At 42.6% G+C, this 19,789-nt stretch overlaps 1 protein-coding gene across 1 annotated transcript in view; it reads left to right on the top strand.

Moving 5' to 3' along the window:
- Positions 1-19,789, top strand: part of ZBTB40 (zinc finger and BTB domain containing 40) — a 58,373-nt gene that overhangs the window by 8,183 nt on the left and 30,401 nt on the right. Inside the window, exons 2-3 of the mRNA XM_084874833.1 lie at positions 10,190-10,949; positions 11,395-11,528. Of these exons, the coding sequence (XP_084730959.1) occupies positions 10,265-10,949; positions 11,395-11,528 (819 nt within the window). The 5' untranslated portion in view covers positions 10,190-10,264. The remainder of the gene's footprint in view (positions 1-10,189; positions 10,950-11,394; positions 11,529-19,789) is intronic.

The following is a 19,789-nucleotide window of genomic DNA, read 5'->3' as shown; positions in this document are numbered from 1 at the left end:
TTTATGTATATTGACTCATTTACATGCAGTAGTATATTATTGCTTGTAACTACCCCATGAGATAACTATTATCCCCATTTTACATATGAGGAAACTGAGGCCTAGAGGGTTAAGCAACTTATCTAAAGTTATAAAGATAATTAGGGGGCAGAGCTGCACTTCACTCCCTGTCTGTCTGTCTGGAGCCCATGCTCCAAACCTTTACTGTAAGCACACAGCCTCTGGAGTCCCAAGGCTTGGCTTGGTCTCTTATTTGTCTGAGTGCTTTGATATTCACATTATACTAGTATCTCTCAACTTAGAATTTGGCATTGTGTTGGTCCAGATTTATTCCCTGTTGAAGAAAAGTATTCTCATAATCAAGTTGGTGAGAACTCAGGACTCATCCACAGTTTCAGGTCAGAGCAAAAAGTCTATCGGTACCAGCCAAGGGTCTTTATTAACACCTGAGAGGTTGGATGTGAGAGCTCTGAAGTGATGATTGCTTGATAAGGCTCTCGATGCAGGATACAAGAGTCACCCAGATGTGATGCAGTCACTGTCCCCAGTCACTCATGAGATGAATGTGTTGCTGGGGAGATTTTGCAGTTTGGCCTGTTGAGAGTTGTCTTGGATGAACTATTGGATCAGAGCAGCATGGCCCAGAACGGCAGAGCAAAGGCAGATAAATCCCTCTTTTCTCTGAATTAGTCTGAGATCAGAGGACACTAGCAGTTTGTTATGCCAAACACTTGGATGTTTTATATCATGCTATTTTATAGAATGACTCAAAAGAAGAATTCCATTGGAAATTGAGAGTCTGGAAAAAGAATAGTTGAATGTAATCGTTACTTTCTAGTGGACCTTAATCTGCTGTGTCTCTGTTTTGAGAATCTGTGGTGAGGTGGTAGTGGAGATGATGATGGTGGTGATGATGGCCAGTAGCTTATTGATTAATTGAGTGTATTCCTAGTGCTGGTGCTTTAAGTGTGTAGACTCATTTAAGAAAGCTTCTAACAACTCAGTGAGAGAGGTACAATTAAGACTCCTATTTTGTAGACGAGGAAACTGTGCCCCACCCAGGTTAAGTAATTTTCCTAAGATCACACAGTGTGTGGGATAGCCAGTGTAAGGTGGATGACCCAGATGGAAGTTAGAAGGCGGGTAAGTTTGAAGTGAGTTGAAAGCTTCATTGGGCTTAGACTCCTGGAAAGAGGAGTTGTGATCTGCTATAGATAGATGTTTGGAGCACCAACAGAAAAGCCCAGGCAGGAGCAAAGGAGGGCACTCCTTACATTCTCAGAGTCTGAAAAACTGGCACATGGTCACTGCTATTAGGTACACACACAGGCTTACTTCAAGGAGAAAGCTTAGTCCAACCATCCCAAAGAGAGACGGTAGCCACAGAAGAGTCTAGAAACTCAGTGATTAAGGTGAAAAGATAGAATGGCAGCTGGTGCTTCCTGTACAGTGTGCATTCACCCTCAGACTCTACCTGCCCAGTCTTGTGGCCAGGCATCTACTTCCATGGAAAGACAGATGCATCAGGCTTCCAGTGAATATAGCCTCTTCTGTGATTCTTAAAAGGCGTTCTGATGATTCTTGGCCTCACTCCTTAATTTTTTTTTTATTTTTTTTTTTTTACAGATAACTGCTAAGAGTAGGCATATTTCACTAGTAAATGAACTAATAAATTGACTTTTTGATTTATAGTTCTTATAAATTTTGACAGTGTTATCTAACCCCCGCCCCCCCAAGTCCAATTAACTGTGAGACTTCTATAGGATGGGGTTTTTGTATCCGTAAGGTTGACAACCAAACCAGACCTTAAGTTCAAGTCATCGAGGGAAGAGTCTTGGCACCTATCCAGTCAGCTGGCCTTTTCCAACAGCACCGTGTGCCAGATACACATCTCCATCCATCTTTCAACAGAGACCGACGGAGAAACAAGGTGCTTCAAATGCAGGTGCTCCTGTTGGCATCCCACAGTGTGTTTGTCTGTGAGAGGCCTTGAGGAATGACAGCAGTGAGCCCAGAAAGCATGTCACAGCTAAGGTGGTCATTAAGAGCCAGGCAGATCTGCATTTGAGCTCTGCCCAAATTCATTAGCTGTGAGTCTTGGGCAGGTTGCATAACCTTGTTGGTCACTAGTTTCCTCACCTGAAAATTAGAGATAATGATGGTATTCTGCCTCAGAGGGAGGGTCAGGGAAATAAATGGGAAAGTGTATAGACTTTGATCAACATGTGCTGGACATCATTACCATCAGGGTAGTTGAGGTCCTGTCAAAGGCATTCAAGAGATTCAAAGAAGTGAAAAGAGCAGAGACTGGTGGATTGGGCAAAAAATATGTTTTAATGACCTCCATTTCATCCCAGTGACAAGGGAGGGATTCTAATCCTAGGGTTTTGGCTGAACCTACAACACAGGACCCTGGACAGAGAAGATCGACAGCAGTTTATAAGCATATACACTTGGTCCCAAAGGAGAACCCAGCCAGCCATGCCAGGGTGCAACTGTACTCAGGAGCAGCGGGACCAGGGGCTGTGGGAGGCAGGCTTTGTAACTAAAGAGGATCGAGTGCCCTCTGGCTCCTGCCAGAGGATGTGAATGGTTTATTTGAAAAATTGGGGCTATAGGGAACTAAATCCCACTGCTCAAGGATAAACAGGAACTGCACCTGGTCCCTTTATAAGAAAGATAACTTGGCTGCAGGACCTCACCCATGGGGACAGAGCAGGTAGTGGAATTTGTGATTAAGCCCTTTGAGGCTCTCCTGATTTTACCAAATGAAAAGGCAGCACTTAATATTGATTCTTAATTTTAGACTTGATACTAGGAAAGAGAATACAGACCTTAAGATGCTCTTTAATACCATTTTCAGGGGATCTGAGTAGGAGGCTATGGAGGATAAGTAGAGTTGTCTGATTCTGTGGGGGAAGACTGGTGGCACAGTGGCCAGGAAGGATATGCCACAGTAGATCATATATAATGTCATGAACCAAGATCTCTTCACTGTATGCATTTCAGCTTTCGTTTATCAAGTGGCTTACCATCCTAAGGCCCTTCCAAGGCTTGACCAGGCTCGGTGGACCACTTAACTTGAGATGGGGAGCAATTTGACCTCTAGTTACTTGGGCAGCAGCTAGGGAAGCTGAGCTAGTCCTGGAGGACCAGGTTGCTGAAATGCATTTTAAAGGAGTTCAGGTTGGTGCCAGGCCACAGCGCTAGTCAGTAAGGCCTGGTTATTGGAAGCTTCCATATTTTGTATGTTTTATTCCCAGAGCTATTCTGGAGTTGGTTTTTCAGGCTGGAGCCAAGGGCAGATGGGGGGAAAAAAGGGATTTGACTTGCAACTTTTTTAGAGGTGAAGCGTTGCTTAAAGCATAATAATTAGATGTGAAAAACAGATTTGGGAAGAGATAATGTCATGTTCTTTGTGACTCAGAGAGGATTCCTAGAACGCACAGCATTCATATCACCTGGAGCTTATTAGAAATGCAGAATTCAGGCCCCACCCAGTACTTCTGGATCAGAATCTTTCCTTTGGCAAGATCCCCCATGATTCTTACCCACATGAAAGCTTGAGAAATGTTCTAGTGGACAGAGGACATGAGCTTTAGAATCCGGCCGGCTGGATTAAAATCTCAGTTTCTCTACTGTTTTACTATGTGATCTTAGGCCTGTTCCTTAATTCTTCACTATCAGAACTTGTTTTAAATTGGATTTGACGTTTTTGCCAAGTTGTTAGTATCAAAGGAGGTAACACGTAAAAAGTTCTTATAAACATAACAAGGTACTTAATTATTAGTAGCTCTTACTAGTGGTTATTTGATGATTAATATTCTAGTATAATTTGGTAGAATATGAAGAGAGAGCAAAATATCATTAAGACTAATTTGTTGAGAGACATGAATTGGTAATTGAGAACAATATAGTCTCTTGAGTCAGTGGGGCAGTTCCCTCAGAGGGAGGCTGTAAGTGTACTTGTTAAGTGACCTAGAGTTGGCAGCTATACTTCTTAATGGCTGCTGAGCTCTTGGAAGGGAGAATGATCTGCAGAAGTGGTAGCTAAGCCTTGGCATTCAGTGAGGCTTTCGCATTACAAAGGAAAGAACCATAGCTTGAGAATTGAGACTTGGGCTCTTTTTTGCTCCTTATTAACTCTGTGGCCTATCGTAAGGCATTTGGCATCTCTGAACCTTAGTCTTCGAGGATAAATGGGATGATGAGGCACAAATCCCAGTATATAAGCAAGGTATTATTATCATAGCATCATCCTTACTTGATTTTTGCCATAGAGCTCAGTAGACAGCACCCCAAATCCCCAACAGTGTGTTTTCTGCCTGATTCAGCTGCTTTAGAATTTTGAGTGCTGAGTTCTTCAGAGCTGTGCTGTCTACCTGGATTCCCCAGAGACCAGGCTGTACTCAGGAAAGCACACAGGTCGGTCAAATGTTGCTGCAAATCTTAGGGACTGGAACAGGAGTAGACTAGCATTTGGGATGGAATGATGATGGTAGTGATGGTAACATTAGAAACAACCATGATGATACATAAGAAAATATACTACCATACACCCAAGAGTGTCAGATACAAAAATCTTCATCCCTTACACTATAAATTGCTGCCTTTTAGGCTGTCAGTGTAAGATAAGAGAATAATGACAGCTGCTTTTGAACTTGAGAAATCTGGGCCTGCTAAAAGCTACAGTCACCCTTTTCTAACCTTACCAATCCTCCTTGCGTTCTCAGAAATAATTGCTAGTGGTTCCCTTTTAACTTAGCAGATTCCTTAGATACCTTACATTTTAAATCATCTCTTTGTGTGGAGCAAATGCCCCATTTCTTGTTTCAGAATGTGTGATCTTTGCTCTAATTATTTGAGAGTGCCTGTTATTTCACCTAATTCTGGTTGTTTGTGTGATACTAAACAGCCCTGGGGTTAAAGCTGACTCAGATCAAAGAGCAACTCTGCCTCTCAGGACCTCAGTTTCCTTCCTTAAAAAAGGAAGAGATTGCACTAAGGTCATTTAGTCACATGACAAGAGTACATGATAGATAAAGTAGCGAAAGCAATGAATAGGGCTCAGCAAGGTCCCATCTAGCTTTCTGGTTCAGCAGAGCCAAAACATCAAGAGAAGTAAAAATTTTATTCAGGAGATAGGGATTAGCAACAGTAAGGGGAAAAAATGCTCTAAGCAGGTGAGGTAGCACCAAACAAAACCATAAGAGAAATGTCTTAGGCCCTGAGAGATGTTCTGCAAGGAGAGTACAGAATTGTTAGGGAAGCAGAGTAGAGGAACCCTGATAAATATTAGAATGGCTTTTATCATGGAACTAGAGGCTCAGAGCATGAAATTCATGCACTTGGGGTGGGTGTCAGCCCTCAGATGAGCCTGTGCCCTTTTGCAGTCCAGGAGTCCTCGGAGGATGTTCAACCAAGAGGGAGCGGGTCTAAGCCAGCAGTCGGACATCCTTAGTGCTGCTGTGGAGGCAGGAGAGGTTCCCACCACCACTGCTGCACTCCTCAGCTATGAGCCTGGCTCAGAGCTTCTGGCTGAGTGGTGCTCCCCCTGTGGGAGCACACTAACCAACAGGGGGCAGCTCCTGCATTGATCATCTGCCCACTGGTGTCAGTGCACGTCATAGTGACCAGTCGTTCACCATTCGGTCGATTTACATATTGGCCTTTTATTATATAGGACTAGAGGCCCGGTGCATGAAATTCGTGCACTGGGGGGTGTCCCTCAGCTCAGCCTGTACCCTCTCCAATCTGGAATTCCTCTCATAATCAGGGACTGCCGACTCCCAACTGCTTGCCTGCCTGCCAGCCTGATCGACGCCTAACTGCTCCCCTGCTGGCCTGATTGTCCCCAACTGCCCTCCTTTGCCGGCCCAGTCACTCCCAACTGCCTTCCCCTGCCAGCCTGGTTGCCACTAACTGCCCTCCCCTACTGGCCTGGTCACCCCCAACTGCCCTCCCCTGTCTGACATCTTGTAGCAGCCATCTTTGACCACATGGAGGCAGCCATCTTGTGTGAGGGTGGGAGGGTCAATTTGCATATTACCCTCTGATTCTATAGGATATTGGAATACAGAAATCTAGCAGAGGTGGGCCCAGCTTCTGCTCCATGTTGTCCAGTTGTAGATAATATATATAGAATGTCCATTCTTCCTTCACATTCTGCTCGCTTTTCCTCATTAGTCCATCCTACCTGTCACTTTGTTTTTATTTCAGAAGCTTCTCCCTCAAGTAGATGTAACTCCTCTGCTCACTTTCTGGCCTCCCCAATCTAGGCAGCCCTGTACTCCACACGTCTTCTTGGAGACACTCTCTAGCCAGTCCAGTGTCCATAATCATAACGGCACCTGCTTATCAGATACCTTTTCAGTGCCTGTTGCCTGCGCACATACATTATTTTCAGCGTGTGTGCCAAGTGTTCTCTTTTGGACTGGGTTCATGGTTCTCCCTCAGTCTGTACTTCTTTACCTTTTCCCTCTTGCTTGTTGAAATTCTACCTAACTTACCTTTACCTGTTCCATCCCTTTCCCTTTCCTTGCCACTCACTCAGATCGATCTGTTTTTCCTCTCCTCCTCTTTCTTTCCCTCTTCTTGTCTCATGTGGATTGAGTCTCTTAAGAGTTTTGTTCTTCGATCATTTCAGTGTGAGGTCAATTTTATTACAAACTCCCTGTGGCCAAGGATCTTGTTTTATTTCACTTGGCTCCCACATAGCACCTAGCAATGTGCTGAGTAAATAGTAGGCAGTTGGCCCATAAATTATTGGTTGACTTAGGAGAAAATAAGGACAGTGAATGGGGGAATGGCAGGTCCAGTTACTGAGGCACAGAAGAGTCTCTTACTCTCCGTAGTGGCAGTGAGGGCCTTTGTCTGTGTGCTTTGCTAAGAACATTGCCAGCAGTTGTGGATTTCAGAACATCTATTTTATTAAACTAAGCAGTACATATCAAAACTGTAAGTTTTTATATTCCTCTGTGTTCATTAAAGGGATTCTATAGCTTCTACCAACTATGACTCTGTTGCTACTTTTGTGTTTTGTGTTTTTTTTCTCCTGTGACTATTGTTTCTTTATAACTTAAAGAATCTTCAAATTTCCAATTCGTTTTTGGAAGTAGACAGAATAAAACTGTAAATGAATAGATAGATAGACAGATAAAAAATATATATGTGCTTTCTTTAGAAAGCTGGCCTCGTTTTCACTTTATGTTGAAGTCCCATTTGTGTTTCAGGTCATTATGCAGCACTTGGTTCAACCAATTAAGTTTATTCAATGTATATTTATTCTATATCAGTATGGTCTTTTCTTGAGGCTTTAATATCGTTCCTTGAGGAACATTCATCATTCTGGTGCTCTTTTGTTGCTTAAATGTATCCCCCTAGGACCTTTGACAATTTTCCCAAGACTAGCAATTTCAGGAAGTGCTTAATAACATGATTTAGGTTGCCTCTATATGAGAATCTACAGGATTCCCTTAGAGATTTCCAACATGCAGTGTTTACACTATAGTTTCTTAACTCTGCAAAGCACACTTTTGTGACATTCTAGCTATGCTATCTTCTCTCTCCTCTTTTTAACATCTTTGCAAAGGGAGGTTGGGGTAAACTCACTAAAATGTAAGTCAGAGGCTTTTACATTTTAGTTGTGAGATCAGGAAAGTATAACTTAGCCTCTATAGTATATTTCCGCAGCCCTCAAATTACTAGTGTTTTCCTCAGTAACAGTAGTACATACCTGAAAGTGGTCTACAAAGATTATATAGTTTAATTGTTTATTTACAGATAGATACTTCAGCTGTCATGTCAGATAGCTAGCTTCAAGTTTGGCTCCGTGGATAGAGCATCAGCCTGAGAACTGAAAGGTCCCGGGTTTGATTCTGGTCAAGGGCACATGCCCGGGTTGTGGGCTCGATCCCCAGTGGGGGACTTGCAGGAGGCAGCTGATCCACGATTCTCTCCCTCTTCCTTCCTCTCTGAAATCAATAAAAATATATTTTTAAAAAATCCATATAATGAGAATTATTCACATCTTCTCTTAGTAATAATAATAACAGCTAACACATGTAGTATTTATCATGTGCTAAACACTGTTTTACGAGTAAATATACCCACACTTTATTCTTTTAAAAGCAACATATAGCTGGGTGCTTTCCCCCCCATTTTTAGAAATCCAAACGGAGAATTTCTTGGCCTTTTAATTTTTTTTGTTTTTATTTATTTATTTATTTATTTATTTATTTATTTATTTATTTGAGAGAGAAAGAGAGAGAGAGAGAGAGAGAGAGAGAGAGAGGGAGAGAGAGAGAGAAACATCAATTGGTTGCTTCCCGCATGTGCCCTGACCAGGAATCAAACCCAGTATTCTTTGATGCATGGAATGAAACTCCAACCAGCTGAGCTAGGCCAGCCAGGGCTCTCTCTGCCTTTTCACAAGAAAGTTTAATCTGCCTTTTTAAAAATAGTAATTACTAATGCATTTGGAATTATTTCTACCATCTTAAATTGTTTTTTTATTTAAAACACTTTCTTTGCCTTCCCTTTTCCCTTTTTTTAATTGCTATTGGATCAATCACATTTTTTTTATTTCCTTTTATACCTCTTGTTTGAAAATATTTATTTAGTTCCTGTTCTCTTTTGCCCTTACCTGTTAACATACATCTCTTAACAAAGGTTAAAGTTAATCATTGTTTTTGTCATCCCCTTGACCTTGGAACACTTTAACTCTGTCTCCCTTCTTTCATCTTCTATGTTGTTGTTTTTTTAATTACAGAGAGGCAGTGGAATTTTAACCACCTCAGAACCAGGCTGCCTGAGTTTAGTTTTCATTAACCCCTACTCCCATTTTCCTCCCCCTAGCACCCACTCGTACATATATTTGATAAAATGTCCTTGGCTGTGTATGTCACTTTATATACCATATAGGATTGTTTTGATTGTGTATTTTTGACTAATGTAAATGTGTCATGCGCTATATCTCATTCTGGTTCTTACATTTTTTACACAACACTGGTTATTTAAGATGTATCTATGTTTTGGTCTGAATAACTACTTGGCAGTTCTTTGCACTATATTCCTTAGTATACGTCATAGACACATTCTTTTAGTGATGGACATCTAAATTGCCTCTCTTCTCCCTGCTACCCCAGACAATACTCCAGTGATCTTTTTGCCTATGTTTTCTTATGTGAGAATTTTTCTAGGATATATACCTAGAATTATGATTTCTGGGTCATAGGCAAATATGCACAAAAAATTTAATTAAATATTACCAATTTTTTTCCCCCAGGACAACTGTATCAATTTGTAAACCTACTAGTGGTGCCCTGGATGCAAATCCATGTTCCACCACCCGTTACTGTGAGACATTGGAGAAATTACTCAACCTCTTTTGGCCTTTGGCTGCCCATCAATAACGGGATAATTACAGCATACGCCTTATCAAATAAATGTTAGATGTGTTGTAACAATGACTGCTACAATAATTGTTATCCATTAAATAAGCTTTTCCTTCTCTGAATTGTGTAGTTATATAATTTTCCCATTTCCCATCTCCACTTGGATTTCAATGTTTTCCCTAAGATTTACAGAAACTTCTTAAGTAGTCTAGATTTGATTCTTTGTTGCCTTTAAACTTTGCAAATATTATCTTCTAGTTTTACCATTTGTCCATTTGTCTATTAATTTACATCTACAGAGTTCTTTACAGAAACCTTTAATATCAATATAGTCAAATTTATCCTTTACCTTTTTTTTCTTCTATCCTTTTTTTTGGCTTGTAGTTTAAAAAGTTTTTCTACCCTTGCTTCAAAGATACCCTTTGACATTTTCTACTGTTAGCTTTTATAGATTTACCTTTCACATTCATGTTTCCTCATATAGCTTACAATAGTGAGCTCTTTTCTATATTTTCCTTTTTCCCTGAGTGAGTCTATGCCTAGGGTTTTGAAAGTATTCTGGGTTTTTTTCTGCTGCGTGTCAAAGGCCAGTTTTTATGTTAATTTCTCTGCTCGGGATTTCTGTAGGATGCAGGGTGTACATTTGGATGTTACACCTCTATGGCATATGCCTTCAGAGCCCCTTTATATTAAGCAACATTTGTTAATGAATGAGTGGATTGCCTTAATATTTCATTCAAGGCACTTCCCTGTGTGTTGTGAAGTATTAACATGGCCTCTTGCGGTTTCTCTAGGATCTAGTGCTGATCCTCACAAAGCAGATCCTGGAAGAACAGAGGAAGAGCTGGCCTCGAGGCAGAGCCGATGCGATGGAACTCCCCAATTACAGCCGGCAGCTGCTCCAGCAGCTCTACACGCTGTGCAAGGAGCAGCAGTTCTGTGACTGCACCATTTCCATTGGGACCATTTACTTCCGGGCCCACAAACTTGTCCTGGCTGCCGCCAGCCTCCTCTTCAAAACCCTGCTGGACAACACAGACACCATCTCCATCGATGCGTCCGTGGTGAGCCCCGAGGAGTTCGCCCTCTTGTTAGAGATGATGTACACCGGCAAACTGCCTGTGGGCAAGCACAACTTCTCCAAGATCATCTCTCTGGCCGACAGCCTCCAGATGTTTGACGTGGCTGTTAGTTGTAAAAATCTTCTGAGTAGCCTTGTAAACTGCTCTGTTCAGGGCCAGGTGGTGAGGGATGTCTCCGTGCCACCCTTGGAGTCATCCAGGAAGGAGTCGGAGAAGCCAGAAGTAGAAATCCTTTCTTCAGAGGGTGCGGGAGAGCCGCCTCCTCCCCGGGAGGGTACCTCCCCCGTGAAGGCCGAGACGCAGGAAGCCGTCTGTACGGTTGCACAAGAGATGAGTGTGGGTCCTTCCCCCGCCCGGGAGCGTCAGGGGGATGCTGACGCCCCAGCGGAGACTCCGCTCACTGCGGAAATCTGTCCTTCCGCCCCTGTTGTCCAAGCCTTCAGTGAGGTGAAGGAGGCCAGCACAGAACCAGGTAATACACGTGTAATAGTTGTTTTGTAATCTATCCTATCATCCATGACTGGATTCAATGACCTTTATGAATTTTTTTGTCTCATTGATAAATTTACCAAAAACCACTGTTAGGTAGGATATAAAAACCTAATACATTACTCCTACCAGAACATTCTTCCTGTAAAAGTACCTGTGTTTGTGAGAGTTAAAAATCTGAAGCTGAACTACAAAGCAGAAAAGCAATATTGGAATAACAGTGCACCATTTTTTATACTTGCCCATTATTTTAGCCAGGATGAGGATGGCACAAAGAAGGAAGATGTTAGAGACACAGTTTTCTATTTATTACTGATAACGGGTGTGCTGCATGACTGACAAGTGCAGTTTATGACCTGAAGCTTCTTTCAAAAGTCATTTCAGGTAACGAATCACTGAGTTTTTCTTTTTGTTTGTTTTACATTCAGAGTATGAGACAAAACACTGCCAGGTGAATTTTCTTCTAGAAAATGAAAGTATCTTCTCAGACGCACTCTTGGTTACCCAGGATGTTTTAAAGAAACTAGAGGAATGTTCAGAAATTAAAGGTTGCCAGAAGGAGGTAGGTACTGAGTTTTACTTGCTAGTTTCGTGTTCTCAGGGTACCAGATCCGCTTCTAAAATAGGACAGAAATATGAAAATGCAAAATCCCCCAGAGTTTCAGTTCTTTCAAACTATTTTTTTTAAACATCTATTCCCTAAAGTACTAGGCAAGATACTTTCAAAACAAAATTAACAGGTGAATTCCAGCTTATAACTAATTTTGATTCTTAAGTGATTATAACATTCCCTCCGGTTAATCAAGGATTAAACAAAATAACAAATACTTAACACTTGGTACAAAGAGGATGTAATATAAACTTACCTGATAAATTGTATCCAATGTTTAGGACTACAGTGGCCATTTTCAACTATCCAAACAAGAATGGTGAACATTTAGTATGCTATGTTTGGAGCACGTGTTATCTCATTTAATCCTCACAAAAATCACAGAGGTGGTTGCCACTTTGGTATTTTTCAGCCTTGTCTTATGGCTGAGAAAACCATCTTAAGGAGATGCTGTAACTTGGCCAAGTCACAGAGCTTGTGTGACTGAGCAAGAATTCATACTAAGCATTCTAACTTGAGCTGTTCTCATACATGTTGAGTTCATACTATCTCCCAAAGAGTAAAAGTGCTGTGTGTATATCACCTATATTAATAAAAGCATAATATGCTAATTAGACTGATGACCTTCCAGAGGAATCGGGGCAGCCAGGGAAGCCCAGGTCCCGGGTGCCAGAGGGAAGCTGGTGCTGGCAGCGGGGGAAGGAAGGCCTCCTCTTTTTTTTTTTTCAGATCAGAGAGAAAGGGGGGGAGAGAGAAACATCAGTGATGAAAGAGAGTCATTGATCAGCTGCCTTCTGCACGCCTCACACTGGGGATCAAGCCCACAACCCGAGCATGTGCCCTTGACTGGAATCGAACCTGGGACTGGTCAGTCCCCAGGCCAACTCTCTATCCACTGAGCCAAACCAGCTAGGGCAGGAAGGCCTACTCTTGCAAGAATTTTGTGTATCGGATCTCTAGTGTATGTATAAATGTTCAGAAATTAACTGACATAAAAGCTGCCAAATAGTAGTCAGGCTCTGTTTCTTAGCCAACCTTTTTTTTTCCTTCAATATCTCAGTGAGACCTCCCCCCCCCCCCCCCCACCCCCACACCTGTAGGCTCCCTCCCTCCCCAGTTTCTCAGAACCTTGCAGAATTGATCCCAGGGCCATTTTGGAACTCGCCTTGCTTTCCCTTTCCTTCAGCCCTCCCTTCCCAGAGGCGCTGGCAGAGGAGAGGGCACTGCCCCCAGGCTTCCTCATCTGATTGGTGGGCCGTGTTGTGAGGTCTCCCATGCTGCTGTAGGTGTTTAGTTTTTGTTAGTTACTATTAATCCGATAAATAAATGCCTTCCAATATTTAAATATATCCCTGATGCATAGTAAAATTAAATTTAAAAAAAAAAAACAATGAAGTCAAGGTCAAGTACTTATTTTAACCATGGTTAACCAACAGTTGGCCATAAATTATTTTCGTAAGAGATAAGCTATTTATAAGACTGGGATAACCTTGAGGACTCTTTTAGGGAGGGTTTAAATTATAAAGTCTTGGTATACTCTGAACCAGTTGTGCTGAAGGACATTATGGCTTTATGTTTTTGCACTTGGATGTTCTCTTAACTGTTCAATGCATCATTTTGTCACTGGTTTGTTACGGACAGTCCTCGGGTTATGTCGGACTCAACGTATGTGGTTTTGTGGTTAAGTCACCGTCTCCCATTTATTTATTAAAAAAAAAAAAAAAGTTCTGTCATTTCAACGTATGTACCTATGTGCTTTATGTTTTTTATTAATTATTTACCAGAAGTAAAGGTCAGGAATTGTTATCTTTCTTTTAAATTTTTTTTACTGTTTCACTTCATTACTGCTGTGTATGTGCTCCATGTGAGTGACGTAGGTGCTTGTGTAGGTGGGTTCCGACTTACAGTGAAAATTGCGTTTCGTCGTTCCTCAGGAATGGAAGTCCGACATAACCTGAGGACCTACTGCACTTTGATAGCTAGCTGTAGTCATACCTCTTTGTTTTTTCTCTTAAAGGCTTCCTCTCCTCTTAAGTTTGGATGCGGTGAGCAACCTCATCCCTTAGTCAGCAATACTGAAATTATTAATGACACCTCTGTACTTTACTTGAATTGTGTCTCAATGCATTTTTTCCCTATCACTGGTGCCTAAAAGTATTTGGCACATAACAGGTGCTCAAAAATATTTACAGACATGGACTCATTTAACATTTCCCCCTCCAATTCTTATCCTAATCTTTTGATGGCAGTAACATTACTGGTACTTGGAAAGAACACTGAATCACTGCTGGCAATCATTATAGGCTTATGTTATTTCTTCCTCAGCTTTTAGATGTCAGAGTAAGAGCACTACACACCATTTTGTGGCTGTATTTAAAATTGATTCTGTTACATTCCATAATAAATCTTCCTGCTGCAGAAAGAAAAAGGAAAAAGATACTTCAAGAACATAAGATTACATTAAATAAAATATAGCATTAGGGAGGTGCTGCTTTCTTAGGCCCCGCACTTCTCTCTTTTTACTTGCTTTTAGACAGCTTTATTGAGGTATGATTAACATATAGTAAACTGCACGTACTATGTAAAGTGTACAGTTTGACAAGTTTTGAAACATGAAACCATCACTACAATCAAGATAGTGAAGAGTCTGCCATTTCTAAAAGTTTTAGTTCCCTTGGTAACCCCTCCCTCCTCCTTCCACTCGCCCATGCCCAGGTAACACTGATCTGCTTTCTACACTATAGTTAATTTGCATTTTCTAAAATCTATACTATTAAAAGGGTAATATGCTAATTAGGCCGGTTGACTAGCCATCTTCTGGATGTCCAACTTCCTTCCAGACAAAGCCACGGTGGTGAGGGCTGAGGCAGAGGCAGTTAGGGGCAATCAGACTGGCAGGGGAGGGCAGTTGGTAGTGAGATCAGGCTGGCAGGGGAGGGCTGTTGGGGGTGAGATCAGACCGGCAGGGCAGGACAGTTGGGGGTGAGATTCGGCCTGCAGGGGAGGGCAGATGGGGGCGAGATCAGGCCAGCAGGGGAGAGTAGTTAGGGGCGATCAGGCAGGCAGGTAGTCAGAGAGGTTAGGGGTGATCAAGCAGGCAGGCAGAGGGGTTAGGGGCAATCAGGCAGGTAGGCAGTTGAGCAGTTAGTGGTCCCAGATTGTGAGAGGGATGTCTGACTGCTGGTGTAGGCCCAATCCCACAGCCAGTCAGACATTCCCTAAGGGGTCCCCGATTGGAGAGGGTGCAGGCTGCGCTGAGGAAACCCCGTCCCCCCATGCATGAATTTCGTGCACCAGGCCACTACTACTCTATAAATGGAGTCATATAGTCTGTATTCCTTTGGTCTGGCTTCTTTCATTCAGCATACTTATTTTGAGGTTGCATATTCATTCCTTTTTACCACTGAGCAATGTCCATTGTGTGGATATACAGTTTATCCAGCTCTGCTAACCTTGTGACCTCGAGCAACTTCATCTCTCTAAGCCTTTATTTTCTAATTGGTAAAATGGGAATGTTATCACTTATATCTCAGAATCATGGTAAAATTAAGGTTATTTAATTTAGTTATGAAAGTCATACTAAAATTCCAGGCACATAAAAGGACTCAGTAGGTGCCAGGCACATAAAAGGACCCAGTAGGTTAGTTATACATTAACACAGCCTTTTTAGACGTAATTAATCTTGAAACCCCTTTTTCACTGCGTGCCTTTTTTTTTCTTTTTCCAAAACAAAACATTTTCATTTTAGCTCCAATGACATTTTTGCCATCTTTCCCCAAAAACATTTCTAGAGCACAAAATAGATTCATAATTGTTTAGTTAGATACATTTTATATACTATGAACATAATGACTCCCATAGAAATAAACTAATATTTTGTACACATAGTTTTATTTACTGTGCCATATTCATAATACACCAAACTTCACCTTATGCCTTTTCATACCCTAATACGATGGTCATTTACTCCTACACGAGATGGTTTGCTGTCGCTTTCGGCATAATTTGCAAGTCATGTTTTCAAGTAGGTGCCATTCCCATCTTGGAAGTAGCTTCCTGGTCTGTAGGTATAGTGACTCCTACACAGCCATTGCCTCTACAACAGTTCAGTGTGTATAAAAATCTCTGGGGCTTGTTAAAATGTACACCTCCAGACCACATTTCCAGAGAGTCTGATTCCTAGGTTGTGGTAGGACTTGGACATCTCTCTCTTTAACAGCTGCCCTGTGGGATGCTGTTTTGTATCTGTAAACCACATTTTGAGAAGCACTGCTGGAAAACTAATGGCTCACAAATTCTTAGTGTGTGATGGCAGATGTCACAGTTTCTCTGCTGACATTTCTTAAACTTTTGTGGGGTCACTGAATATCTATTTTTCCAAGGGTTACACTTTGCTTTCCCCTTGACTCAGCAAATATTTACTGAGCAACTGGTATGTGCCAGACATTGAGCTGGTTGCTAGGAAAATAAACCTAAGACTAGATCCCTGTCCTTATAGAATGTTCTAAGAGCAAAGAAATCTGCCAGGTGTAATTTGGGGGGAATGTACACAGAAGCCACCAAACTATAGGAATCACTAAAAGACAGAGTTCAGAGTATTTAAGATTTGTTCTGCACCTATAATTGTAAAGATTGTTTGGAGGATTCAGTTTGTTGTTTTTCTGCTTACATATTTTTAGTTCCCAAAGAGCTTTGAGTATTTTTTTTTGTTGGTGGTGGTTAGTTATTCTATATAATAAAGAGCTAATATGCAAATGGTTGTCACTCCCTCACGCCCTCACAGCTCAGACACTTACGATGGGGAGAAAGGAATGGGGACCAGCCAGGCACAAATGAGCTTGTGAGACAGGAAAGGGGACCAGCCAGGCTGCAGCCAGAAGAGGGACAAGCTGCAGCCAGAGAGAGGGACAAGCTGCCCACCCTATGGTCCTAGGTGCCTGTGGCTACAGCTGCAGCCCGGGAGAGGGACAAGCCGCCCGCCCCATGGTCCTGGGCGCCAGAGCCTGTGACTGCGGCCTGGGTGAAGCTGCCTGCCCACTGTCTCCTGCAACTGAAGTCAACCTGGGTGAAACTGGCCCAGGTCCTGGGTGCCTGTGGCTAGCCAGAGGGAGGGAAGCCCAGGTGCCTGTGACCGGCTGGAGGAGGGAATCCTAGGTCCCGGGTGTAGGGCAAGGCAGAGGCAGTTAGGGGCAATCAGACATCCCCCGAGGAGTCTTGGATTGGAGAGGGTGCAAGCCAGGCTAAGAGGACCTTGTTTCCCCCATGCACAAATTTTGTGCACTGGGTCTCTAGTCATAACATAATTTGAAATAGTTTAATGTTAAAAATAATCTATGCTTGGACTGGCTGGCGCGGCTCAAGTGGTTGAATGTCGACCTATAAGCCAGGAGGTCACAGTTCGATTCCCGGACAGGGCACATGCCTGGATTGTGGGCTTGATCCCCAGTAGGGGGCGTGCAGGATGCAGCCTGTAATGATTCTCATCATTGATGTTTCTATCTGTCCCTTCCTCTCTGAAACTAATAAAAAAAATGTATTTAAAAATAATTTATCCTTAGATGTGTCATTGTAAGGCTTGATTTAAGGCTTATAGGCGATTTCTGGTTGAAGTGGACTGCATGTACCTTTTCTGAAAAACCGACCAGGCTGTGAAGCTGGCCTGAGTTTAGGAAGGACACCATGGGCCAGTGTCCTGATTTTTTTATTTCCTGAGATAAATGATGAAACGTGGCAAAGCCATTCCCTGAGCAATGATTTCGGCAACATGAGAAGAGGCTGGGCTGTTTGAATTGTGTGAAACCAAAGCCAAAACTGATTACGGAGAAGCGCGTTGGTGCTGGGATGAGGACGTGTCTCCTGCCTGTCTTTGTGTTCTGTCCCCTACCCACTGGAAAAAGCAGGCACTGACCTCAGGCTTTCTGGCTGAGCTCAGTAAGATCTTTCTTTAAAGGCAAACTCAGGCTTTTTTTCAGCTTTTACGCTAGAACTTTTCATTGTCTTCTTTATTCCTAGCCATGTCCCTGCTTTTAATTAATTGTGTGTATAGCAAAGTGAGTCTTTCACTAGAATAAAGAGATTCCCTTTTCTACTATTGATTTCCTTGCTGTTTGAGCCACTTTTCACCTCAGGTTCTAGAAAGACTCCCAAAGCTGAGGATGTAGTAGCATTTTTTTCTCCTTCAACTTTGTTTCAAAGGCAAACAACTTTTATTACCTGCGAGAATCTGATGTTTCAACCACGTCACTGCTTTGGAGGTTAGTCAGAAAGTGTAGGTCTGTGTTGTGTGGACTGTTCACTGACAGGGTAGGCTGACCCTCTTGAGAAGTGAGTTAATAGGGTTCACTCTGCAGGTCTATGAGAGATGAAAATACATTTTCCACCAAACCTCCTCTGTGCTAATTATCAAGTCTAAGATATGCTACCATAGACAGAAAAGACTAGTGTGTTATGGCAAAGAAATTTCATTGGGGTAAGCATTTATTAAGCACCTACTATGTACCAATCTCTACTAATCATTGAGACCACGTAGAATGCTGCAGGTTGTCTAGATACTGCTATTCAGTGTTCACAGTGATGTGGATTCTAGAAGTCCAGTAGAATCCAGTATACATGGATTTGGTCACACTCAAAATCTGGGAGATGGAACTGGATAAAGAGGGTGCCAGGTCAGTGAGCTCAGTGTTTGTTTTTTTCCTAGACTCCTCTGCTCGCTTGCCACATGACCTTGAGTGGGTTACTTCACCTCTCTGACTCATTTAACTAGTCTTGGTAATGCCTCCTGGGAGTGATGTGTGGAGTAAGGTAGATGGCACAGGTGCACAGTCTGGGGTGGTGTTGAGCTGCGGTGGTCTGTATCATTCCTGCTCTCAGCATTTAGGGGAGGCATGAGCAAACAAGAATGTAGTGTAGCCCAAACAAACCTGATGGCTAACATTTGGGAAAATAAGAAAATTCAGTTAAAAGACCTGAGTGTAAGGGGAAGATTAAGTGTTTTATCACATATAATTGAGAGAAAGGAAACTGTCTCATCTTTACTGTACTCACATAAAAATGCTTTGATTACACATGTGACTATGAATTTATATGAATTTACTAAGGTGCAGTACCTTTAACTCTAAGAATCAAAGGAGTTCCAAATGTGTGGTTAAAGAACAGAAGTCTGTTTTGGTTCATGTCTTGGAGTCTGTTTCGTGGTAGCAATCAATGAGCCCCAGCCTGTAGCAATTTGTGACACAGGCAGACACGCTATTTCAGAAAAGAGCCCACTACTGTGGAGCCCCAGGCAGCGCAGGGGCTGGAGGAGAAACAGTTTATGAACGCTGGCTCTGATACAGGTCCCCAGTAGGTTCTGGAAGGAAGAGCGGAGAGCAGGGCCATCCAGGCAACCCACTGCTCCCTCCTGGCTCTTCCATCAGCCCACCCCTCCTTCTCTTCCCAGATGGTCACCCTAGCGTCACTGCTGAGCAATGAAGTTAACAAATGTTTTAATTTCACTGCTGAGTAGTTCTACAGAGGAGGAGACAGCAGAGAGGATAATGAGAAGCACATCCGATGCCACCATTGATGAAAGCTTCTCTTCCCCAGTGGCTCCAGTGATAATGCCAGACAAATTGGATGCTAAGAAAGGTGGATTTGGGCTATTCCGAGAGCTTCGGATGCACAAAGCTGGACACCTATAGAATGAAATAGCTATAGGCCATTTAATTACGATGTGCTAAAGAAAGAAAGGGAAAATAAAGACAAAGAAACATGCTTACTCAGGGCATTAGCAATGAGTGAGTCTCTCTCAGTTATCCATTGCTATGTAACAAATTACTCTAAAGTTTATCAGCTTAAAAGATCAAACATTTATAACCTCATGGTTTCTGTGGGTCAAGAATCCAGGCCTACCTTAGCTGAGTCCCTGGCTTGGAGCCTCACAGGGCTGCCCTCTAAGTGTCAACCAGGGCTGCCGACATCTCTGGGCTCGCTGGGAGAGTGTCTCTCTAAGCTTGGTCACGTGGCCTTTGGCAGGCTTTGGAAGAGCCACTTCCAAGTTCACTCACTGACTGTTGGCCAGAGATTTTAGCTCCTGGCCGCTGTCAGCAGCTTACAACATGGCAGCTTGCATCAGAGCAAAGATGGCGCACACTTAGGCAAGGTGGAAGTCACAGTGACCTCATCTCAGAAGTGGCATCCATTACCTTTGCCTGTTACCTTCCTTAGTTATTAGG

Source organism: Pipistrellus hanaki, assembly GCF_964339955.1.
Source record: "Pipistrellus hanaki genome assembly, chromosome: 2".
NCBI lineage: Eukaryota > Metazoa > Chordata > Mammalia > Chiroptera > Vespertilionidae > Pipistrellus > Pipistrellus hanaki.
Note: the sequence above shows the minus strand (reverse complement) of the source record. Positions and strands in the feature narration are given on the sequence as shown.